Source organism: Equus przewalskii, chromosome 7 (genome assembly GCF_037783145.1).
Source record: "Equus przewalskii isolate Varuska chromosome 7, EquPr2, whole genome shotgun sequence".
Lineage (NCBI taxonomy): Eukaryota > Metazoa > Chordata > Mammalia > Perissodactyla > Equidae > Equus > Equus przewalskii.
This window is the reverse complement of record NC_091837.1, coordinates 94,572,004-94,596,118: the sequence shown is the minus strand read 5'-3', so window position 1 is coordinate 94,596,118 and position 24,115 is coordinate 94,572,004. Positions and strand designations below refer to the sequence as shown.

At 54.2% G+C, this 24,115-nt stretch overlaps 1 protein-coding gene and 1 long non-coding RNA gene across 11 annotated transcripts in view; one reads left to right on the top strand and one right to left on the bottom strand.

Annotated features, from left to right (window-relative positions):
- The window catches only part of SLC66A2 (solute carrier family 66 member 2), a 96,344-nt gene that overhangs the window by 4,973 nt on the left and 67,256 nt on the right, over positions 1-24,115 (top strand). For 6 of the 10 annotated variants that reach the window (XR_011542142.1, XR_011542141.1, XR_011542139.1 and 3 more), the window contains exons 2-3: positions 1,621-1,754; positions 10,144-10,197. Coding sequence is in view for 5 of the 10 variants with exons in the window: in XM_070627943.1 (XP_070484044.1) it covers positions 1,621-1,754; positions 10,144-10,197 (188 nt within the window). In the remaining 5 variants the exon portion in view is untranslated. The remainder of the gene's footprint in view (positions 1-1,620; positions 1,755-10,143; positions 10,198-24,115) is intronic. The other 4 variants (XR_011542143.1, XM_070627944.1, XM_070627945.1 and 1 more) reach the window with 1 other exon arrangement.
- On the bottom strand, positions 1,620-9,377 carry LOC139084616 (uncharacterized). Its single transcript, XR_011542149.1, has 2 exons — positions 5,688-9,377; positions 1,620-4,581 (listed from the first exon to the last, which is right to left on the bottom strand). It is a non-coding gene; the product is annotated as an uncharacterized lncRNA (long non-coding RNA).

The window sequence follows — 24,115 nt, the reverse complement described above, 5'->3', positions numbered from 1 at the left end:
CAGACAGGGGCTTGGGGAGGTTGGCCTCTGGCCCTGGAGTGAATGCGGGGGCTTGTTTCTCTACATCGCGGATGCCATTTTTTCCTTACTGTATGGGTGAGGTTTTCTTAGCGTGTAGGCACACCTTTCAAAGACTCGCTCTTTGGGCCGGAGGCCAGGCTGCATCGAATCTTGTCCTTCACAACAAGCCTCGGCCCGAGTTTTGTGAAATGCTGTTTTTATTTTGGTTTCTCAAGTGATTTAGTGTAGTTCCTTCTCACAGCAGCTGGGTTGGCGGGCACTGGGACGGGGTCTCCTTGGGGCACCTGCCAAGTATGTGGTTCAGGCTTCAGTCGCCAGCTCAGTGACCCTCTGTCCTCGGAGGGGGCAGGTGTGGTCTCAGGCCCTGGGGGAGAGGCCAGTGGGGAGGCTGCCATTGTCTCTGGGTCTCTGTGTTTCAGGAGAAGCTGGGAAATCAAACTGACCCAGGACTTCCTGACTTTTTCATCATTACTGCCAGCCAAGTTTTGGAAACCCCCTCAGGCCGCCCTGCAGGCAGGTCCCAGCAGGAGTCCTGCTCCAGAACAGCAGGCTAGATCTGGGGCCAGGGCTTCGGAGGTGCCACGCCCAGGCCTCACCTCGGAGACTGTGGTTCTGCAGGCTCACTCTGGGCCTGCATGGGTGTCATAGCTCCAGTGATGCTGGCGGCCACGGTTGAGACCCCAGCGAGTGTGTGAAGGGTGTGCTGTTCTCAGCCCCTGGGGTTCGGGGTCTTCCGATGGGCCCAGCTGCTGCCTGTCATTGGACTGTGTTTCTGGCCTCCAGGAGCTTGTGGCCAAGTTGGTGAGACAGTCAACACACTGGAAAAGAGTCAGCAGGAAGGCCTGGGGGCTTGTGGCTAGGTGAGCCAGATGGGGTGGGGGACTTGGAGAAGAGAGTGGGTATGAGGCCTGGGTCAGGAGTCAGTGAGGACTGGGTCGGGGGTCAGAGAGGCCTGGGTCAGGGGTCAGTGAGGCCTGGGTCAGGGGTCAGCAAGGTCTGGGTCAGGGAGGCCTGGGTTGGGCATCAGGGCCTTAGGTTGGCATGGGGGCTGTGCCCTTGGCCGCTTCTGCTCCTCTCTAGTGGGATCTGGGTGGAGTTTGGCATCCTGGCCCCACTGCTCTGCTCACGCCCTGGGGTGCTCTGGGCAGAGGCCTCTGAGGCAGGAGGCAGGGCAGCTGCTCCTTCATGCAGAGCTCCCTTTGGTCTCTGGACCCTGGATGAGTCTTACTGGGGAAGCAGGTGGTCCAGAAACTGTGGGCTTCTTGCTGGTGGCGGCTGAGGCCTCTGTGGAAGGGGGACACTGGCCATGCTCTGGAGGGAACCAGGGGACACACTCACGCCCCCGTGGTCCCTGGGGAGGGGTGTGCGGCATTTGGGGAAGCCCCACGTGTGACTCCATGGGGTCTCCCCTGCTGAGGGGTGTTGTGGGGCCCTGTCGTTCCCCCCCAGCTCCCTCCTACCATGGAGTCTGGAGGTCTGGGCATCCAGTGCTGGGGCCGCCACGTGTGAGAGGCCTCCCGGGCCGCTGGGGTGCGGCTGTGGGGGATGGCGGGCGCCCCCTGCTCCGGCTCCTCTGACACGTGGTTTCTTGACCTGCAGGTTCGGAAGGCGTTTCGAGTCGCCCCTCCTCTGGCAGAGTGTGGTCATGATCCTGACCATGCTGCTGATGCTGAAGCTGTGCACCGAGGTCCGCGTGGCCAGCGAGCTTGGTGTGAAGCGCCGGTTCTTTGCAGGTTGGTGATCAGCCGCTTTGGGAACGAAGCCCCCAAATCAGCAAGCAAAACTCGCCTGCTCTCGCGGGCGAAACAGAAGTCGCTCTCGTGCGTCGTTGTCTGAGCCACTTCTCTTTCACCCGCCAGCGCTGTTGCTGTAACTGGTGTGAGTGTTTTCACTATCTTAAGTGACTCTAATCAGACAGTTTATGATGTGAAACAATTCAAGATGACAGTTTCGTCACTGGAATTTGAGCAAGTCATTAACTGATCTTAACGTTTCAATCTTTGCTGTAACCATCCTGACACATGGATCTGAACTGGGACAGTTGGGGCATTTCTGGTGGTCTCTCTCCCGGCTGGATCCGGTCAGAGGAGGACAGCGCCTGTGAGTGAGTTTCCTCTCGACTTCATGCCTGGCTCGTCCATAAAACACACCCTTTGTTTATGTCCAGCTGCACCTGAGCTGCCTGGGGTTGTTCTCACGTCCCTTGTAAGCCCACAGCCAGAGGGCTGCCTCTGTGGGTCCGGGCGGATCGTCACTCAGGGGGCGTGTGGGGCCACATGCACACCCCATGGATTTTTGGTGGCTCAGAAAATAGAAAAGACTTCTTCCTGGTTTTGCCTTTTCCTCTGAAAAAGCTCCTTCCGAGCTGGGCTCTGTGTGAACATGCGCCTGGCGGGCCTCTAGCGTGCAGGAGCGGATGTCTGTCTGCTGGTTTCCCTCCAGTGACAGATCTGGGCAGCTCTCTCACTTCCCGCCGACTGTGTGTCCAGTCTCAGCGGTGGCCCAGAGCGGCGTTTCTCCAGGGGCTGTCTAGTTTCGGGATTCCTGCGGCCATGCGGTCCTGCCCTGTGCGTTTTCCTGATACTCTTCTCCCCCCTCGAGTGGTCCCGGCACCTCGCGTGGCATCTGTCTTTGCAGTGAGGTCACGTGTGCTGACTTCAGTCTTGTAGCCAGTAGGTCGGCCTCCAGCCCTGGGGAGCAGCCTGGGCCAGATAGTGCCCGTCACGCCGCAGAGATGAGCCATGTGTTTCTGTGCTTTCTCCCCCGTATTCCCTCCTCCCGGCTCTGTTCTCGGCCCTCCCTGCTGGGGCCTGGGACTCACTTCTGGTCCTGCCTGGAAAGCAGGCTTTTCTCGCCTGCTGCCATTGGAGGTGAGGAGCCTGGCTCTTCACTTTCTCTTAGAAAACAAGCCTTCTGCCCTTCGCTCTGTGACCTGTGCCCCTCTGACCCTCACAGGGTCTTGTAGCCGACCGCAGAAGGGGCAGTGGAGGGTTATCAGCGCCCTCGTCCTCACCCGGGAGGGAGGAAAGGCCAGGAGGGGATGCTCGGTGCCCCGGGTTGCTCAGTCTCCTGTACTCGGGCTCTGGAACCTGAGACCGGGTTTCGTGACCTGGTTTGAAGCAGTGTGGGCTCTGGTGATGTAGGATGCAGATTCAGCCGGCGTGTGAGCCTCCAGCCCACGGAGCATACTGAGAGTTTGCCTTTTACGTGACCTCATGAATACAGAACACCTTCAGCAGCGCGTCTACGTGCTCCCTGCTGCGGTCTGCCACACGCTGAGGTCGGGGGCTCTGGGGGACTGTGGAGCTGGGAGCTGTGCCTCCTCTTGAGGCCTCTCGCCGGGAAAGCTCTTGATAAGAAAGGGAGCGGGGTGCTGGAGGTCTCCTGTTCTCTCTCGACTTCTAGAATTCTGTGTAAATTCTCCCGAAAGGAGCATTTCTCTTTGGGTTAACTGGGGGTGAGTTAAAACGGCGAATCCTGGTTTCCAGGGATGGGGCTGGACTGTGAACTTTAACAGGCAACCCTCTCTGGTGAGCAGATAACGGCCCCACACAGGTCCACGCCCGGGAACTTTGATGTCGTCTCGCCTGGCACAGGGCTGTGCAGGGGTGCTTCCAGCTGGGCCGAGAGTGGGGAGCCTGGGTGGCCTGAGGGCATCACGGGCCCTTCGAGTGGAGGAGGAGGAGAAGCGGTCAGAGGTGGACGTGCTGGCTCTGAAGGAGGTGCAGGGCCATGAGCCAGAGGCTCGTGGGCTCGGGCCCCTGGAGCTGGGATGGCCTCATCTTGCAGCGGTAAGGACACGGGACCACGGTTCTCCAGCCACGAGGACCTGCATTCTGCCAACACGTTGAAAGAGCGGGAACCGAGTTCTTGCCTGGACCCTCCAGAAGGACCGTGTCCTGAGTTTAGCCTGTGACACTGTGTGAGGCTCCTGGCCTCCCAGGCTGGGAGATGATGAGCCCATGCTGTGGGAACTCGTTTGGGCAGTGAACACGGCCTCTTCCCTGAGGTTGTGGAAGCTCTGCGGGCTGTGCCGTCAGGGCTGGAGTTTGCAGGCATCCATGTGAGCAGAGGCTGAGCGGCCTTGGCTGCTCCCGGGTGGTGCTGGGCCTGCAGGTGGAGCCGCCCGGCCGCATACCCCTCTCAGTCGGCTCTCGGGGAGGATGCGGGCCAAGCCTCATGACCTGGGCTGCCTGCTGGGCCCCAGACAGAGTCCACTTTTAAACTCCGCTTGTGGGGCACCCTGAACGTGCGTGAGGTTCTTGAGAGTCTTGTTGTCAGCACTTTAGATGCTTGAATCCAGGTCAGATTCACGTGTTTCCGTGTCTGCTGCGTGTGGGACGCGCAGGTCCAGCGTACGCCTACGGGAGGCTTTTAGTGCAGCAGGTGGGTTTGTTTCCGCTCACCTGCCAGAAGTGTGGGGGCATGAAAAACGCAGCCGCTCAGGCCGAAAGACTCTGGAGTGGAGTCACAGGGCCCGCAGGCTCAGCCTCACACTGAAGTGAGGAACGAAGAAACCTCTGAATAGCCGTGTTTGTGTGTGCCTGTAGGATGGACAGCCTGAAAAAGAAAAGCTTAAATGTTTTCCAACTAACTTTTTTGGCGGTTTTTAATTTTGAATTAAATTCAACTTGAAAGTTAAGATTAAAGAAACATGAATAGTATTAAGGAGAAAAAATAGGTTACTTAAAAAATTAAATATGTAATTTGTTACAAACAACAATTCGTGCTCCTTGTAGACATTTGGGAAGACAGAGGAAGACAAGGAAAATAAAATGCTTTCCGTCCCACCACCCGGAGGTGACCACTTTGAACCTTTGGGCACACTTTCCCAGTTTTTCTTTGTTTCTTTTACAGTCAGACTGTCACAAAATGGGGATCCTTTTCAAAATTAGGATCAAGCTTTTTACGTCTGTTCCACTGGCAGTTTTCTCCCTGCCCCTGCTCTAGCGGGTAGGGCTGGGTGTGGGGTCCACCCCTCCTCGAGGTGTCCTGGGGACCCAGCCTCCCAGGGTGGCCTGGGCCCAGGTGGGGTCGCATCCCCAGGATCGACGATGCCTCTCCCCACCGCGGCTGTGTGTTCCAGGGACAAGCTGGCTGAAGCAGCTAATGTGTGCCCACCGTGTAGCTGTGCATTCGGAGTGAGCCTGGTCTGTCTTGTGTGTGCTGTGCTTTTCCTTTTTACCTTTAACCTTTTGTGGAGAATTTCAAACATACACAAGAGCAGGGAGAGCAGTGTATGACCGCGTCCACCGCCAGCCTGGACCCTGTTTACATCCTCTTCCTGTGGTTTTGAAGCAAATCCCAGACATATTGGTTTTTTTTTTCTCCCCAAATCCCCCCAGTACATAGCTGTATATTTTAGTTGTGAGTCCTTCTAGTTGTGGCATGTGGGACGCCGCCTCAGCATGGCCTGACGAGTGGTGCCCTGTCCCCGCCCAGGATCCAAACTGGCAAAACCCTGGGCCACCAAAGCCGAGCGCGAGAACTTAACCCCTCGGCCATGGGGCCGGCTCCCCCAGACACATCCTATTTGTAGATAGTTTATAATGCATCTCCACAAGATAAGGACTTAAAAAAAAATAACCCCAATACTATTGTCACCCATAAAAATTAATAATCCCTTATCAAATATGAATTTGTGTGTGAATTTCCAGCTGTCTCACCCATCATCCATTTCTGGATCTGTCAACTGGCTTGTTTCCTCGAGTCGGGCTGCACACTGTGGTTGTTTCCCAGCTTTTTGTTGTTGCTCTTGATTTGTCCTTTAATCTGCAGCTTCCCCCAACTCCCTTTCCTCCTTGAAACGCATCTGTTGTTGAAACGAGGTCTCGTTTGCTCTGCTCGTGTGGTCGGTGGATGGTGGGCCGGCAGCAGTGTCCTGGAGCCTGTTAGAAATGCAGAATCTCGACCTCATCCGGACTGTGGAACCAGATCTGCATTTTGACAGACTCCTGAGGCTCCCTGCAGGCTGCGTTTTGCAGATCCCTGTGGGGACCCTGCCTGGCTGCTGCTGATGCCCCGTGGTAGGCGACCCCGCCTCTGTCTCTGGTTTGCCTGTGAAAGAACGTTTTTTCAAAGAAAACCAGACCACAGGCCTGGCCAGAGCAGGAGTGGTCCTCTTGCTTTGGCAGGACCATCGTGTTCTCCCGGAGGCGCGTGTTTGACTGGTGGCTTCTTGGGTGTCAGTGGTGCTGGGCGCTGAGTGCGTGGCTGTGCGTCACGGGGGCTGCGGGTGTTGGTGTCAGACTTTGCTCGCCTGTCAGCTGGGGTGCTTCTCTGAAGAGCGAGCTCCTTGCAGATGTGACTTAGTCATCCAGCATACGATTTGTAAAGGGAGGGTAGGTCGACGCCTGCCTCTTTCTCTTTGTTCTCCGGTCTTCAGATTGTTCCCTGGTGTCTTGTGGTGGTGACCACGTTTGTGTTCACGTTGCTATGAGTGATGGATTTAAACATATTTGACGCCTTGCTCTTGATGGCTGCTGTTCTTGTGGCCCTCTCTGGTCAGTGGGAGCCTCTTCAGTCGGCCTGCTCCACGGAGCCCTATGGCTCCTGCCCCAGACCTGGAGTCAGCCATTGCTCCGGCAGCCGTCTGGATGTGGCGTCTGGAGATCACAGTCTGGGCGCTGGGCACTGGCTGGATCGAGATCGTCTTTTAGCTTCTTCAGGGGACGCAGCTCGGAGGTCGTCCAGTAGATGCGCGGCTGCAGGCGTGCACGCTGGTTCTTCCAGGCTGACCCCTACGAGCCCTGGATTGCGGCTCTGATCTTCCACTCGCTGCTCTGGGATCTCAGAACAATGGGACCTTGCAGAGTCATCGCACACCTGCCTTCCCTGTTGCTCACAGCAGTTCCATAACGAGGCCGAGGCTGAGAGCCAGGCTCCCGAGAAGGTCTCTTGTCAGGGGGTCTTGAGGATCACGGGTCTGACCGTCAGATGACCATTTCATAGTCGTTAGGAATGGTGCCTCTGTGGGTGTGCCACCAGCAGATACATAGCTCGGTTCACTGTTCCATCTTATTTGAGAAGCAAAATTGTCTGTGGCTCAAAGTCAGGTGGTTGAATTCATTTGACATTTGCCTCAAATCTCAACACACAGAGTTCCAGAACAGAATTGGCTGGGGAGTTGGGTGGAGGATGGGGAGTGACTGCCAGTGGGTACAGAGTTTCTTTATAGGGTGATGAAATTGTTCTAAAATTAGATAGTGATGGTGGTTGCACAACTCTGTGAATATACTGAAAGTTATTGAATTGTATACTTTAAAAGAGTGAATTTTTTATGGCATGTAATTATATCTCAGTAAAGCTGTAAAAAAAATGTTGGGGGGAGCTGGCTTAGTGGCATAGTGGTCAAGTTCACATGCTGTGCTTTGGTGGCCCAGGGATTGGGAGTTTGGATCCTGGGTGCAGACCTGCACACTGCTCATCAAGCCATGCTGTGGCAGTGTCCCACATACAAAACAGGGGAAGATTGCCACAGGTGTTAGTTCAGCAACAATCTTCCTCACCAAAAAAAAAAAAAAATTGAGGAGGGTCACATACTATTCTGAGAATGAAGGCTGGGGACCTCCCCACAAAGGTAAAATGTTGATCCACAAACCATTCTGTGTTTTTCGGGGGATTATCAGTCCTTAGACATCAGGTCACAGGAATCCTGTATTGTCCTGCCCACTGCCCCTACACTGATGCAGGCTTGGCTACCCGTATCGTCTGGACTCTTCTGAGTTTTGCCTGGATCACTGCAATCTTACCTCCTCCTGGTCCCCATCACCCTGCATCCTGCCTGCCTGCCGCCATCGACCCCTGCCCACCCATGTGCGCTCTTCCACCCCGCAGTCTCTCTAGCGCACACGTTCTTCCTGTGCCCACCGCAGTGGGTTTCACATTGTGACAAGGGCCTAAAGCCCCTGGGAAGCAGCTGATGGTCTGGCCTCATGTCATCCAAGCAGCCTTCCGCCCTGCTGGCCCCGTCCTGGCCTCTGGCCGTCCAGAACAACCAATGCTCGGCTGTCTCAGCTCACGCTGGGACTTCTGCCTCATCGTCTTTCATTCCAGTCTCTGGCTGCTCAACAAGTTAGTCCCAAACTTGGTGACTCGAAAGGACATTTTTGCTCACGAATCTGCAGTTCAGCAGAGCTTGGTAGGGACAGCCCTGTCAGCCAGCTGCTTGGTCTGTCTCTCTCACTCTCAGTCCTCGCTCAGCCCTCGCTCAAGTGTCTGGCTCTCGGCTGGACCCTCCACACGTGGCCTCCCCATGTGGCCTGTGCTTCCTCACAACGTGGCAGCTGGAGAGAACCGTGGAAGCTGTATCTTTTTAAAGATCCAGTCTTGGACATCACACAGGGTTGCCTCTGTGGACTGGAGTGGTCATAGGCCCGCTCGCAATCAAGGGGAGAACGTAGAACCACCTCCTGATCACGTGGTGAGAGTCTGCGGACCGTGTGGGACTGGAAACGTTGCAGGGGCCATTTTTGATCCTCTGTGCCTGGCTGCAGTTTGTGTTGAGTACAGATTTATGGAATGTGATTGTTGAAAATATTTCTCATGTCTCTTAGCTTCAGGACTCACTCTTCTCCAGTCCGTCCTACACAAGGATGTTTTCTAAACTAGATCTGATCATGTTGCTTTCCAGCCGGGAAGCCTTAGGCAGCTCGACGTTGTGCATGGGCAAGAGTCTGATGTGCTCTGTCACTCTTCCCACCCTGACGTGCTCCCCTCCCCACCTGCTGCTTGCTGCTGCACCATCGCTTATGTCCCAGTAACCCTGCAACCACTCACGCTCACCCTCCTGTGCCTCTATCCTGGCCTGCTCTGCCCCTGCAAAGCTCTGTCCGTCAGCTGTGCATCATCAAGCCTGGAGATGAGAAGGGAAACAGCATCTGATCTGCACAAGCAGCTAAACTGAGCCCTGTCTCCCGAATCCTTGCTCCTCCCCGTCCCACTTCCCCCTCCCTCCTTCCCTCCCTCCCTGTTTTGGGACCTTGATCTTTAGAGGAGGTGCCAGTGAATGGTGAAATTAGTCTAAATCTAAGAAATAGGAGCAAAAAGCTGAGAAAACCTGGCCAACTCTGGGTCATCAGAACCCAGAAGATCCAGGAGGTGGGTGGTGCTAGGGAGGAGGCTGGGGTGAGGAGAGGAGGTTGCGTGGTGCCATGTTATTGGTTTGTAAAACCCTTGGGACTCCTTTCTGAGCATCTGTGAGCATCTGTTGTCCCCAGGTCCAGGCAACAAGGTCTGGTATTTGCTTTTAGCTGTTTACCTGCATCATTTCCATTTTTAGGTAGAGTCTGCATTGCCTGGGGCGTACGACCCACAACCTTTGACCCCACCTCTGCTTTCTGGTCCCAGTGACTCACTCCAGCCTCACTGTTCTGTTTAGCCACCTTCCATCCTGGGCCCCACCTGAGGTACTCTGGCTGTGTCCTTCAGGGCCTCGACTGCTGTCCCGGGTGGACAGAGTTGGGGGGTCTCAGTGGGGGTGGGCTGCTGGCGGCAGGAGCAAGGTGCCTCAGAATTGAGTTGTCACCTGCTGAGTCTGTGCTCCTGGCTGGCCACGGGAGGGGGCCGCTGCCCAGCATGCTCCCTGACTCGGTGTCATGCGGCGTTGCCACTGGGCCACGTGCTGGTCCAGCTCCCGAGTTGAACCCGCTCCCCTTTTACAGCGGGCACTTTGTCCAGTGCACTCGGAAAGCAGCTCGATCAGGCAGCCTTCTGGGGAGTTCTGACCCTGGAACAGCTCCACGGCAGCCAAGCTTGTGTGCAGATGAGTTTCTGGGGAAGAAGTAGCGTGTCTGACTTTCTCTCAGCGTAGCAGATGCGTGGTGGGCTTTGTGCCACCTCGGATCTTAGAATTTGAATGAAACAGGGTAACTTTTCATTTTTGGCCCCACATTTCCTCCCCCTGCCTCAAGCACTTATTTTAGAAGAGAGTTGGGTTTGGAGAAAAATAGTTCAGAAGTGGATTTCTTAATGCACAGAAAACAAAATCTTGTGGTCTTTGTGTTCCGATGGTTTTTTAAAAGAAAAGCACAAAGGGCTGGGAGACACAGCTGCTTACCAGAGTTAAAACCCGTCTGTTTTTGTCTTTTCTCTCCTTCCTCTCTGTTTCTCTCTCAAATGTAGCTGCAGATAATAAGGATGAAGAGATCAGAGCCCCCCCCAGGCGGTCGTATCTGGGTACGTACACGCTGCACGAGGCGCCCCAGAACGCTCGTCCCGCTGCCTTCTCTGCAGCTTTGTTCCCACTGACATCACTTCTGCCTGTGCCTCCTCGCGACCGTGCATGAGTCGTTTCACCAGCGTGGCCTCCTCTCCAGCAAACTAACCAGTCCTCAGCCTGCTGTTTCCAAGCATGAAGTAGTTCCTAGAAGGCTGCCCGTTCTCCATGCGTGTGCACGTGTGTGTGTGTGCACGTGTGTGTGTGTGTGTGTGAGAGAGAGAGAGAGAGAGAGGGGCGGGAAGAAAGAAATTATCACTGTGTAAGTTTTGTGATTCTTTTGTTGAATTTATCCCAAAGTATTTTGTTCTTTTTGATGCTATGGTAAATGGGATTGTCATCTTAATTTCATTTTGGATTGTTCGTTGCTACTTTGTAGAAATAAAACTGGTTTTCACATATTGATCTTGTATCCTGCAGCCTTGCTGACTCGTTCATTAGTTCTGATAGCTCTTTAGTGGGTGCTTGAGGGTTTCCTGTGTGCAAGATGACGTCGTCTGCAAATAAAGAGAGTTTACTTCTTCCTTTCCAGTCAGATGCCTTTATTTCTCTTTCTTGGCTAGAAGTGGAGAGAGGACATGCTTGTCCCATTCCTGATCTCATTGAGAATGTGTTTCGTCTTCACCCTTAGTGTCATGTCAGCATGGGCTTTACATGGTGCCCTTTATTAGACAGTCAGTGTCCTTCTCTTCTGACTTTGTTGAGTGTTTTTTTCTTTTTGGTGAGGAATCACTTCCTCTTTTTGCTTGAGGAAGATTGGCCCTGAGCTAACATCTGTGCCTGTCTTTCCTCTATTTTGTATGTGAGACTCCTCCACGTCATGGCTGGTGAGTGGAGTAGGTCTGCACCTGGGGTCGGAACCCATGAACCCAGGCTGCTGAAGTGGAGCTGCGGGGCCAGACCCTGTTGAGGGTTTTTATTGTGGAAGGATGTTGACGTCTGTCAAATGCTTCTCTGTATCTGTTGAGACGATTGTGTGGTTTTTGTCCTTTATTATCACAGTTTGTTACGTTGATTGATTTTGTATGTTGAACCAGCCTTGCATTCTTGGGATAAATCCTATTTGATCACGATGTGAAATACTTTTGAGAAGTTGCTGAGTTCTGTTGGCTAGTGTTATGCTGAGGACTTTTGTGTCCATGTTCATAAGAGATAGTGGTCTTCTTTTTTTCTTGTGATGACTTTGGTCTTAGTATCAGCATAGTACTGACCTTAAAGTAAGTTGAGAATGGCATGTGTTCCCTCCTCCTCTGTTTTATTGAAGAGTTTGTAAAGGATTGGTATAAATTCTTTATTAATTAAAAAAACTTACTTGATATATATTTGACATACAACATTGTGTAAATTTAAGATGTACAACATGTTAATTTGGTACATTTGTGTATATTGTAATGTGATGGCCATTGTAGCCATAATGAGCACCTCTGTCATATCACGTAATTATCATTTCTTTTTCTTTCTTTATTTGCTGGGGAAGATTGGCCCTGAGCTATCATCTGTGCCAGGCTTCCTCTATTTTGTATGTGGGACACTGCCTCAGTGTGGCTTGATGAGTGGTGTGTAAGTCTGAGCCTGGGATCTGAACCTGTGAACCCTGCGCTGCTGAAGTGGAGCACGTGAACTTAATCACTGCACCACCAGGCCAGCCCTGAGGATCATTTCTTTTTAGTGGTTGGAGTAATTAGTTTTAGTCTCTTAGCGAGTTGGGTGATTGTGATGCAATGTTGTTGTCTGTACGCACTGTCCTGTGCATTAGATCTCGAGGACTTGTTACTACTGGTTGCAGGTCTGTCAGCTCTTTAAACGCTGGGTGGTCTCCGTTGAGGCTACCCGGGCCTGGGCTCTTCCTTGTGGGAAGTTTTAAAATTGCTAGTTCAGTCTCTTCTGTGAGTCTGTTCAGGTTTTCTATTTCTTCCTGAATTGGTTTTCTTAGTTTCTTTCCTGGAATTTGTCTGTTTAATCTGAGTTATCTAATTTGTTGGTATACGCTTGTTCTTAGGGCTCCCTTGTAACCCTTTTCATTTCTGTGAGGTTGGTGGTAATATTCCCTCTTTCATTCTTGATTTTAGTAATTTGAGTCTCTCTCTCCTTTATCTTTTGGTCATTCTAGCTAAACGTTTGTCAATTTTACTGATGTTTTCCAAAGAACCAACTTTTGGTTTCATTGATCTTTTTTCTGTTCTCTAGTGTAGTATTTATTATTTCTTTCCTTCTGCTTATTTTGGGTTTAGTTTGCTCTTCTTCTGGTTTCTTGAGATGGGAGTTTAGGTTACTGATTTGAGATTTTTTCCTCTCTTCTTTTTTAATGTGGCATTTACAGCCATAATTGCCTTCTAAGGACTGCTTTAGCTGCGTCCTCTAAGTTTTGGTATGTGTGTTTTTGTTTCCATCGCTCTTAAAATATTTTCTAATTTCCTTCAAGATTTCTTCTTTGACTCATTACTTATTTACGAGTGTGTTGCTTAATTTCCACATATTTGTGAATTCTCCAGATTTCCTTCTGTTACTGATATCTAATTTAATTCCATTGTAGTTTTGAGAACATTATTTCTGTTATTCCCGTCATTTTAAATTGTGTCTTGTGTGATGGCCCAGCAGGTGGTCTCTCCTGGAGGGTGCTCTGCTGCTGTTGAGCAGAGGCCAAGGCAGGCCCCTTAGGTTTCGTAGTGTTCACGTCTTTTCTTTCCTTATTCCTCTGTCTAGTTGTTATATCCATCACTAAAAGTATATTTTGAAATCTCCAACTACTTTTGAATTATTTGTTTCTCTTTTCACATCTGTCAGTCTTTGCTTTCTGTGTTTTGGGCACTATTGTTAGGTACGTGTGTCTTTATAGTTTTATCTTCCTGATAGATTGAGCCTTATCATTATAAAATTTCCCTGTATTTCTAGTAACATGTCTTTGTTTTAAAGTCTGTTTTTTCTGCCGTTAGTATAGCTACTGCAGATCCATTGTGGTTGCTGTTTCTATGGTGTATCTTTTTCTATTGTTTTACTTTTACCTTGTCATTTTTTTTTTAGAAAGATTAGCCCTGAGCTAACCTAACATCCACCACCAATCCTCGTCTTTTTTCTGAGGAAGCCTGGCCCTGAGCTAACATCATGCCCATCTTCCTCTTCTTTATATGTGGACGCCTGCCACAGCATGGCTTGCCAAGCGGTGCCATGTCTGCACCCAGGATCCGAACCGCCAAACCCCAGGCCCCCAAAGTGGAGTGTGCAAACTTAACCACTGCACCACCAGGCTGGCCGCTACCTTATTTGTATTTTTGAATCTAAAGTGTGTCTCCAGTAGACAGCATATAGTGATTCTTTAAAAAAAAATCCAGGGCTGGCCTAGTAGTGTAGCAGTTAAATTTGCACATTCCACTTGGGTGGCCCAGGGTTCACCAGTTTGGATCCTGGGTGCAGACGTGGCACCACTTGTCAAGACATGCTGTGGCAGGCGTCCCACATATAAAGTAGAGGACGATGGGCACGGATGTTAGCTCAGGGCCAGTCTTCCTCAAAAAAGAAAAAAGAATTCATTCTGGCAATTCCTCCCTTTGATTGGATTTTTAGCTCGCTCACATTTAATGAAATGAGGGTGTTCAGTTTATGTTGGTCGTCTGGCGTCCTGTTTTCTGTACGTCGTCTTGTCTTCTTTCCCAGCTGTTCCTCCTTTGCTGCTTTCTTTTGTATTAAGCGAATCTTTGCTAGTATAATATTTTGATTCCTTTAATGATCTTTTTAACTATATGTATTTTATTATCTTCTTAGTAATTGCTCTAAGGCTTATAGTATGTATCTTGTCAGAATCGACTTCAGATTTATACTAACTTAATTTTTTAATCAGTTGGGAGAGGAAAGGAGAAGAAATATGCACTTATTTTGTCTTTTGCAATTACCTGCATAACTACCTCTACCTACACTCTCTGTGTTTCTCGTGTGGATTAGAATTGCTGCCTGATGTCCCCAGCGTTCAGCATGAAGAACTTACTGTCAGTATTTCTCATAAGATGGGACTGCTAAGAATGAATTCTCCCAGTTCTTGTTTATCTGGGAATGTCTTTATTTTGCCCTTGTTTTAAAAAAGTTTTGCTGGATGCAGGAATCTTGGTTGACAGTTGATTTTCTTTTCAGCATTTCAAATATGTTAGTAATTTTTCTCTCGCAACTTCAAGATTCTGTCTTTTTCTTTGGCATTTAACATTTAGACTATGATGTGTGAGGGTGTGGTCTCTATGTGTTTATCCTTTTTGGAGTTGGTTGAGCCTCTTGGTGTGTAGATTAATATTTTCATTGAATTTGGGCAGTTTTCAGCCATTATTTCTTTGACTACTTTTCCTCTCTCTCCTCTCCTTCAGTGTACCACCGTGCAGATGTTGGTGACTCAATATTGTCCACATTTCTCTGAGGCTCTGTTCATTTTTCTTAATTCTATTTTCTTGTTGTTCCTCAGATTGCATAGTCTTTATTGATCTGTCTGCAAGTTCACTGATTCTTCTGCTCGCTCCAATCTATTGTTGGACCTTGTAGTGAATTTTTATTTCAGTAACTGTACTTTGCAATTCCAGAATTTTCATCCAGTTCTTTTTTTTTAATAAGTTCTGTCTTTTTCTTGGTGTTTTCTATTTGATGAGATATTGTCATTATATCTTCCTTTAATTCTTTATGTATCATTTCCTTTAGTTTTTTGAGCGTATTTATAATAGCTCTTTGAAGTCTTTTCTGCTAAGTCCAATGGCTGTGCCCCTTCAAAAGCAATTTGTTTCTTTATTTTTTTCTTCTGTGTGTGGGCCACTTTCCTGTTTCTTTGCATCTTCCCGAATATTTTGTTGAAAACAGGATCTTTTTAGTGAACATATTGTAGCAACCCTGCATACTGATCCCCACCCTGGTGGGAGGGCCTGTCTGCTTGCTTGTGTGTGGTGACTTGGCTGGACCAGCACCGTCTCCGGGCTGCCCTCCCCGGTAGGGCTTTGGGTCTAGCTGTCTTGGACTCTCCTCAGTCCCCGTCAAGATGGTGGGTCTGCCACCAGCAGTATCATACTCACCCGTGGGCCTCCGCTAGTCGCCGGCTGGTTGCTCTGTTGGTGTTGACAGTGCCCTGGGCGTGTGCTGCTCCAAGGTCTGATCTGGTTAAGGTCTGATAGTGGCGTCTCTGGCTGGTCTGACAGTTGCCGTGTCTTCAGGAGGGCTCATCTCAGCTGTCTCTCGGGTGGACTGAGGGGGTCTGCTGTGGGCTTGTTGGGATCACGGAGCTGCCAGCTTCCTCTTAGCTGCTCCATCACCAGGTTCCCACTGCCTTTGTGGGCACCATGCTCTGTTGCAAGCTAAGTTCCCCCCTTGGGAACCTCTCGGCCCTCTCTGTTCTCACACCCCTGCTTCCGGACAGACCCTCTGAACCCTGCTCCAGAGCTGGCAGCAGGGCGGCAGTGGCCTCGCTCGGGTGAGGCCACAGCTCTGAGTGCAGGCACGAGGGGGTTGCAGCCCCTGTCTTCTTGGCTTGCTGCTCCCGCTGTGGAGCCTCCAGCCTAGGAGCAAGCCAAGGCAGAAACGGTGTCCTCCGCCTGCTGCAGGGTGAGTGAGCCTCATCCTACGGGGGCGGGCAGCCATGGGGACATGACGGACGTCTGTCAGTTTTTGCTTCCTGTATTTTGGGGCACTCCTGGGTTGGGGCTCCATTGCACCTGAGCCTCAGTCCCTCTGCGCCCCAGACTTTCTGGTGCACTTTCTGCTGAGTCCAACCATGTGTGGTTGTGTCGTGGGTCACAGAAGTTGTTCAAGTCACCCAGCTTGCAGGGCAGGACCGCAGAGCAGGGAGCACAGGGCTCCGGCTGCAGGCCTCTCTCAGTGTCTGTTTTGGGGCACCCCACTCAGCAGAAACTAACAGCAAAGTACTGAGATATGATAGGGAGAGAAAAAGGCTCCTGCAATTCCAGGAAGCCAGAAAGGCTGGCCGACTGACCATAACACATAGACTGGAGCTCACCTCTGCCTGGGCAGCCACAGGGACATGACAGACTCAGCTGAGTGGGGCAGCCATGGGGACGTGATGGGCTCAGCTCTCTGCATGGGGCAGCCATGGGGACGTGACGGGCTCAGCTCTTTGCGTGGGGCATCCATGGGGACGTGACAGGCTCAGCTCTCTGCGTGGGGCAGCCACGGGGACGTGACGGACTCAGCTCTCTGAGTGGGGCATCCATGGGGACGTGACGGACTCAGCTCTCTGTGTGGGGCAGCCACGGGGACGTGACGGACTCAGCTCTCTGAGTGGGGCATCCATGGGGACGTGACGGACTCAGCTCTCTGTGTGAGGCAGCCCCAGGGACATGATGGGCTCAGCTCTCTGCATGGGGCACCCACGGGGACGTGATACGCTCAGTTCTCTGAGTGGGTCTTTCATGGGGACATGACGGGCTTCGCTCTCTGCGTGGGGCAGCTACGGGGATGTGACGGGCTCAGCTCTCTGACAGCAGTTTTGAATGAGGGCTCATGCTCCTTCTCACTGGTCTGTCCTGGGGGCCTTTGTCTGGGTCTCTGCATCTCTGGCCGTAGCAGTGGGCTTTGTGCTGCTGTGCCTGCCCGCCTTGGGTGAGTGTGGTGGTGGGGGTGGCTGGGATTGAAGGTGGGTCGGTACTGTGAACCCCGGCCGTGGAGGCTGGGAAGGGCATGTGTGCTCATTCTGCAGCCAGATGGTCAGGATCATCAGTGGGTGTGTGTGCAGGCCTTCGGCCCCTCCCCTGGTGGGTGTCTGCCGGCTCCCAGGACACAGCTTCCTCCAGGCCAGCCCCTCCCTAGCCCCTGGACCCCACGGAGCCCCTGCCCTGGGCTTTCTCCGATGGACCCCACATCGCCCACACCTGTGGGGCTGGCTTCCCCCCTTCTTTGTTTGATGTGGGGTCGGAGGTCAGGGCCATGTGCCAGTACGGTCAGTGGGCTCTTAGCAGAGTCAGACAAATAAGCCCGCATGCTTGGGGCGGCCCAAAACAAGCTAAGTGATGACAGCTGTGTTTTAGTCTGAAGCAGGCTTTTGAAGGAATGGGACATTTGTTTTGTCTTCATGGAAAGTTGATTTTTAAGTATTTTAAAAAAGTTTGGAGCCATCACAAAGTTAAGGTGGGACTCAGGACAGTTTTGTTCTTGAACGATTTGAGAATAAGTCGCTGAGTGGGCGCTCAATATCAGGTCTGCGAGCACCCTGCACGGTCCCCATTGGACCGATGAGCCCTTCCGTCCTGGCCATGCCCCCCGGCCCGCCAGGTTCCAGTGACGCAGGACAGGACCCTGTCGGATCGCCCTGCGTCATAAGACGTCTTGTGGTCTTCAGGCTCCTGCATCCTGGGGGCTCTGGTCCGTGGCTCCTGAGGATCAATTCCACCCTGGTTGTTCTGGGGACCCCTGGGTGGCTGGTCTGAGGGTCCCCAGGCTGCGTTCATCTTCCCAGTGCCTCCCACCAGGGGGTGGTGTGGGGCTGTTCCTGGTGCTGCCCCAGCTCCGCTTTGACGAATACCTGCTTCTGGTGAGGCACCTTGAAGGGGGTCCAGATCTGGTTCCTCTGCAGACACTCACTGCGTTCCCATGTTTAATGACGGCAACAAGGATGTGTGGCTTCCTGTTTGACTCTGAATAGACCCTTTTCTGCTTGGCCTGTGGGTGGGTCCCCGCGTCCTGCCGAGGCACCGTCATTCCTGGGGCCTCCTCACGTTCTGCCGTCCCGAGGTGGCCCAGGTGTGTCGGTGCAGCCTCTGCCTGGCCCGGGAGCTGCCTAGATCCTGCTAGTGGGGTGGGGGCACTTTTGCAGGTTGTGAGGTGAGGATGGAGAACTCACTGTGGAGGATTGGGTGGAGCCCGAGTGAGCTGAGACGGAATGGCGGGAAGGTGCCTGGCTTGGTCCCCGGCCGGCCTCCCTGGGTTTGGTTCTTTTCACCAGAAACTGGTGATGCTGCAGATACGCCGCCAGCCCTGTGGGACCCAGAGAAGTGGTGCAGCGTCATTGTCATCGATGGAGCTGCAGCAGGTGGAGTCCAGCCATGGCGTGGGAAAGAGGCCAAGTGGCCCCCAGCCACATGGACTTTGTTTTTAAACATGGCTGACATTGAGTGTCTGTATGTGCCAGGCCCTGTTTTAAGCCTTTTATGTGAAATTGCTAATTTAATTCTCATGGCGGCCTATACAGAGGGTACCATGATTAACACCATTTTTACAGATAGGGAATCTGAGGCACAGAGAGGTTGAGTCACTAGGTCGGAGGCCATGCAGTGGTAAGCGGCAGAGCCTGCGTCAATGCCGGGCCTGTGCGTCGCCTGCCTCCACGGGCGAGCCTCTTGCGTGTCTGCTCCCCGTCCCGTCGGGAGCCTGGCCCCTCTGTGGGGTGGGCGTGCCCTGGGCCGCAGGCTGTGTCCCCCGTTCGGCCTGGGCATCCGTGCTGCCCTGCTGTGCTCTGCTCTCCCAGGGGTCCGAGGGCGACGTCGAGCCTCCCGTCCGCCTCGTTGGCCACAGGGCCTGGGGCTGGACCTGTGCGCGCCGCCCCGCGCACCTGGGAAGAACTGGTGGAGCGTGGCGCCCGTGCCCTGCAGGCGGGGCGCTGGGACCCGCGTGGGAACGGGCGGCGTGTGGGCCCCCGGGGCAGAGGCGACGCCTGGCCGCCCTCGCGGGAGGAAGACCCCTCTGCTGCCGCCTCATTCCCACTCTCGATGCGGCGATGTCGCGTCCGCCGGGAGACCCTGCGGCCGCGGCCTCTGCTCTGGGTCTGCATCCCTCCCAGGGCCCCCCACCCCGCCCCCCGGGGCGACAGGGTGTGGTGCCGAAGCCCAGGTGGCCTGGGCACACGCCCCCGGCCGGGCCGGCCGCTTGGCTGCGATGCAGTGCGGCGCCCGCCGGAAGGGAGCCACGTGGGTAAAGTCTCCGAGGAGCCGGTTAGAAAGCCGGGATGCGGCACCGTTCATCGCGGGCGCCTTCCCCAGAGCACGACCCTCGCGCGTGCGGCCTCTGTCGTGATGGTTAACAGGCTGTGTCCTTGCTTCGCGTCAAGCCCTGGAGCGAGGTGTGTGTCCACACTCGGCGCGCGTGCCCCCAGCCTCCTCGACGCGCTCAGCCGCTGCGCACGAGCTGCTCCCGGGCCGAGCGGAGGAACCGGGGTCCGCTGCGTCCGCGTCGGCGCTTGGAGTTGGAAACGCGTAGTTTTCCGTCGGTTTTAACCGCTGACACTTCGTGGCTGCTGCCGTGGAGACGGTTTCCGGGTTAACAGGCCCCGCGTGGGGACCCGCTGCTGCTCTGATGTCCCTGTCCCCGCCCGGACGGGTCCGCTGCTGCTGGGCGGCGCCTGGCAGGCTCCCCGGCCTGGGAGTCTCCCGCGCTGGGGCCTGTGGTCCTCCCACGTCCTGCCTCTGTGGTCCTCGGGGCAGTGGGTCCAGGTAGCCAGGATGGACTGTAGCTTTTTGTACGCAGCTCCACATCCCCAGACTGACAGACCAGACGTTGGGTTGGGGAGGCAGGCTGGGCTCACGCCCTGGAACAGGGCCCTGCTGGCCCCGTTGTGCGTCACAGGCGTGTCACGGCCACCACACGAGGCACGTGGTCGCTGCCACAGCCCCGGAAGGCCTTCGGAACCCGTCCTCCTCCCTGGGGAGTGACCCTGCTTAAGAGGGAGCTGCCGCCATGGTCATCAGGGTGTCCTGTGCTAGAGATTGGTCCCCATCCCGAGACAGCCCAGCTCACCCAGGAACTGGGCTCCTTGCTGGGCCCTGCGTCGCCATGGACCCTGGTCTGCACCCCACCCTCCACCTTGAGTAGTGGCTTTTGCAAGACGGCCCCTCAGTATTCACAGCTCTCCCTGGTTTCTGGGCAGCTGGAGGCGGGGGGTGGGGGGCCTGGGAGAGGGCAGGAGCTCAGGGTCCAGGACTGGCAGCTTCCGTGAGAGACACGAGGCCTGAGCCCTCAGCGCTCTCCGTGCCTCTCAGGGCATGTGGGGTCTTCTGAGAACGGGCCGTCCCGAGGGTGGTCCCTGGAAGTGGAGTCTGCAGAGAGCCTCACGGCCGTGCCTGTGGTGGGCCATGGGGCTCACACCACTTTCTCCAGTGGCTTTTGGTCATCGTCATGGCGTCTGTGAAGCTGCTGCTGGGGAGGGGGCCACCCCGTCCTCCGCCAGCAGGATCCCCAGGGCCTGGACCGCGGCGGGTGGCGGGTAGAGGGGGCAGCTGCCGTTTGTCATTATCTCCCTGCTTCTTCAGGAGCAGGAGGGGCTTTGCCTGAAAGGACGGGGCAGGCCACACGGGGGTGCTCGCGGGCTTCCGCGGCCTGCAGTTGAGCCTAAACCATGGGAGCTGGAGCCCCAGAGTTGACGTCACTGCTCTGTCCTTAGCAGGGTCTCGGGAGGCGCCAGCCGGGAACTGGCCGTGCAGGCCAGCACCTCCTGCTTGTACATGGTTTTCTGTTCCCAGACCTCCGGGCGGGCTGGGGTCCCTGTCACTCTTGCCCCCTTGAGGCTGGTCCTCGGTTTACCGGCATGGACTGCAGTTGCTGTTCTAGGGGACAGGCCTGCAGAGCTGGGGCGCGTTGTTCCACGAAGGCGGTCAGGGCTGAGCTGGGCGGCAGCTCGGCCCAGGCCCTCTGGCCCCTTGAGCTCCGAGGCGTGTGTGGGAGGAGCCTTGGCAAGCTGGGCATCCAGCCCACGGGTGGCGTTGGCGGCAAGCTGGCTTCCGCAGCCCTGACAGAGGTCTCGTGATGAGACACCAGGATACGGTAACAGAGGAAGGCTCCTCGGCAGTCCGTTGCTTCCCAGGCCTTCCACTCCCCGCCAGGCGCTGGAGCCACCGCCTGCGTCCCCCCAGGCCCATCAGTGGGCACTCAGGCCCCAACAACCTCCTTTTCCTTTGAAATGTGACCGGTTTGAGAGAATGAGGAAGTTATTACACGGAGGTTGGCGCGGGGTTGTCAGTCCTCTTGAGGTCACTCTGTGGACGTGTGATTTACATGCCATCGCTGCTTCATTGTGGGTGGGATGCTACTCTGGGACAGTCACTGGGGGCGCCTGGAGGGGCCTTGTTCTTTTAGGGGGGTCAGTGCATGTTCCCCGCATGCACCCCAGGACAGGTCTGTGGCTCCTGTCCCCATCCCTTCCCACAGCCTTGTTTTTCACGTCGTTGTCTGAGTGACCTGACAGTGTGGCCTGCACAGGGCTGCTGGGGGCAGGTGGGCCCTGCCTCCCTGAGGCTCAGGGATGGTGAGCTCTTGTCTCAAGGTCACAGTCTGTCTCAAGGTCACACAGCTGGTGCAGGTGCCATCCATTGGCCTCCAAGCCCTGTTCTCTCATCCTGGATCTGCAGAGGCAGCAAGGCACGAGGATCTGGGTTCAAATCCTATGTATCCCTTCCAGCTGAGTGGCTCTGCCTCAGTATCCCCTTATTTGGGTTGTTGGGGGAGTTCAAGGTGCTGATGTAAGGAGCCCTCTGGGGAGGTGAGCATCTGCAGACTTGCCTGCTGGTCACAGGGAGAGACATCGACAGCTACAACTGGGAGAGGCTGGGGTTGGGGTGGGGCTGCAGGAATGCACAGTCTCCAGGGGTGGCAGCAGCCCAGTCAGCTGGTGGATTATCAAGAACCTTTGTGGGCCTAGGACTGTCCTGGGTCTCGGCTGCCCAAGGGGCGTCAGGCAGGGCCAGCCCTGCTGTATGGCCTCTCCGTCCTGTTAGAGTGAAGGTGGTCGGTGATGATGACCTCAGAAGACACCATGGGCTGTGCGGGGCTCTGTTGCCTGTCCTCGTGGGCCCCACTCTCCCTCTGTTAATGGGGGTGACCTCATGGGGCATGAGGGGACGAGAGGCAGGGTGTGAGCTGTGTGCCGGATGCTGGCACAGGGTCAGCGCCCAGTGAGGGGCCAGCCATGGCCTGCAGACTGCTTGGTAACCATGGGTGGCTGAGGCAGGGGCTGGTTTTGGGGGACCCTGCCTGTCCTTGTAGGGATGGTCAGTGTAGATGCCTACCCACCCACAGCCAGGTCTGCGGGGCTGTGGCTGGGGAAGGCCCGGAGTGACGGAGGGCTTCCTGGTGGGGGAGGTGAGGTCAGCAGGAGGGACCAGCGTTTGCTCCTGGGGAAGCTTCTTGGGTTCGGAGTCAGCAGCAGGAAGAAGGAGCCTGGGTGTCCTTCTGCCTCGTGTTTTGTCCGCGGTGGGTGCAGTCCCCCACAGGGCAGCCTCCTGCGCTGACTCCAGAACCGGTGGTGGTCAGCTCTGCCAGCCGTGCTCCACCACCAGGATGACTGTCTGAGCTGAGGGGACCCACTGCCCGGTCGGAGGGGAACTGACTGACTCCAGAGGAAATAGCTGTCACACCTTCTCAGATTTGTTTTATGAGCATTGATGAGAGTCTGTCCCAAGAAGGCCCCTCCATCAAACCCCTCCTGCCTCAGGGAGGGAGGCCAGCAGGCGCCCTCAGACCTGGGGCTCTGAGAGTTCCGCCCCCCCCCCCCCCCCCCCGCCCCAGGAAGGATAGACACCTTGTGGGGGCCTGAGTGGAGCTGGTGCCTCAGTGAGAGGAGCCGTGCAGAAACAGACTGGATTCGTAGTTTGCCCCTTCACACTGATTCCCCCCAGATGCATGAGAGACCAAGCTTTTTGTGCTCATCTGGAGCATAAAAATGTGATCGATAGAAAATTGGGTCCCCCTGCCCACCAGGACTCAGCCCTCATCTGGAGCATGAAAACACGATCGATAGGGAGTTGGATCCTCCTGCTCACCAGGACTCAACCTCCTGGTGTCGGTTCCCATGCACATTCCCCAGAAGGTAAAATTGCGTCTTCGTCCAGGAGCGATTGGGCTGAACGTGGCAGCGTGAGGGCTGGTGGTAAGGACTGGAGTCACAGAGTCCAGGGCCACTGCTACTTCCAGACAGTGAGCCATGGTTTCTCCACATTTAGATATCAGGCAGCTGGAGGGATGCGCTCCTCGTATTCGGCAGTTCTCTGAGGGCAAAGCCAGGAGCAGGAGGAGCTGGATGCACCTGAGACAAAAATCCGTCAGCCCCCATTCCTGGAAACATCCATTCAGCGCTCAATGCCGTTTTCCAGTCTCACCCTGGGTGTTGAGGAAGTGCGTCCCATCTGTGCTTGGTGTGTGGGTTGTGAGGATGCTGAGGAGATGCCATTTCTGTTGGTGCCTCCAGGCTGGTCAGGGCTCCCTCCCGACTGTCTTCCCTTTGCTCTGCACCCAGGCGTGCTCTCCCCGCTCATCTCTGGGGCGGGGCATGGTCTGGGGGCCCAGGGGCTCCTTGAGAAGTGGGATCCCCCTTCCCTGCACCTGGGATACCAGTTTTTCTAGGAGGAAGTCAGAGCTCTTCTTTCTTGGCTCATTTTTAGAATTATTAATGAAAAGCCTTCCGACATAGGACTCCCCCAGAAGTGTAAAAAGCGTTTGGCTCCTGCTGGTACAGGTCAGGGGTGGGCACTGTTTGAGAGCATCTCCTGTGTTCCTCTAACCTCTCTGACTAAACATCGTAAATCTCGTTTCATGCTTTCTGTAACTACCCAGTATTACACTCAGCTGTCATTTTCCCTTGGATGTTTCCTGCTTTTCTCTCCACACCACTTGATTTAATTCAGGGCAGTGTTTCAGTTGCAGCTGATGGATAAATTCATTTTAAATTGTCCAGGACACAAACACCACCACCTTAACCCTGAAGTTTACAAGAACTGTTTTTAACTTCAGCATTAGAAAATATACTCACTAAAGTGGATATTTATATTGTATCTTTCCATATAAAACAAATCATATGCATTCAAAACTTTTTATTATACATTAACATTTATTTTTAAGATATAATTCACATACCATAAAATTTATCCTTAAAATTTTTAAATTGAGATAAAATTCACATAACAAAGTTAGCATTTTAACCAG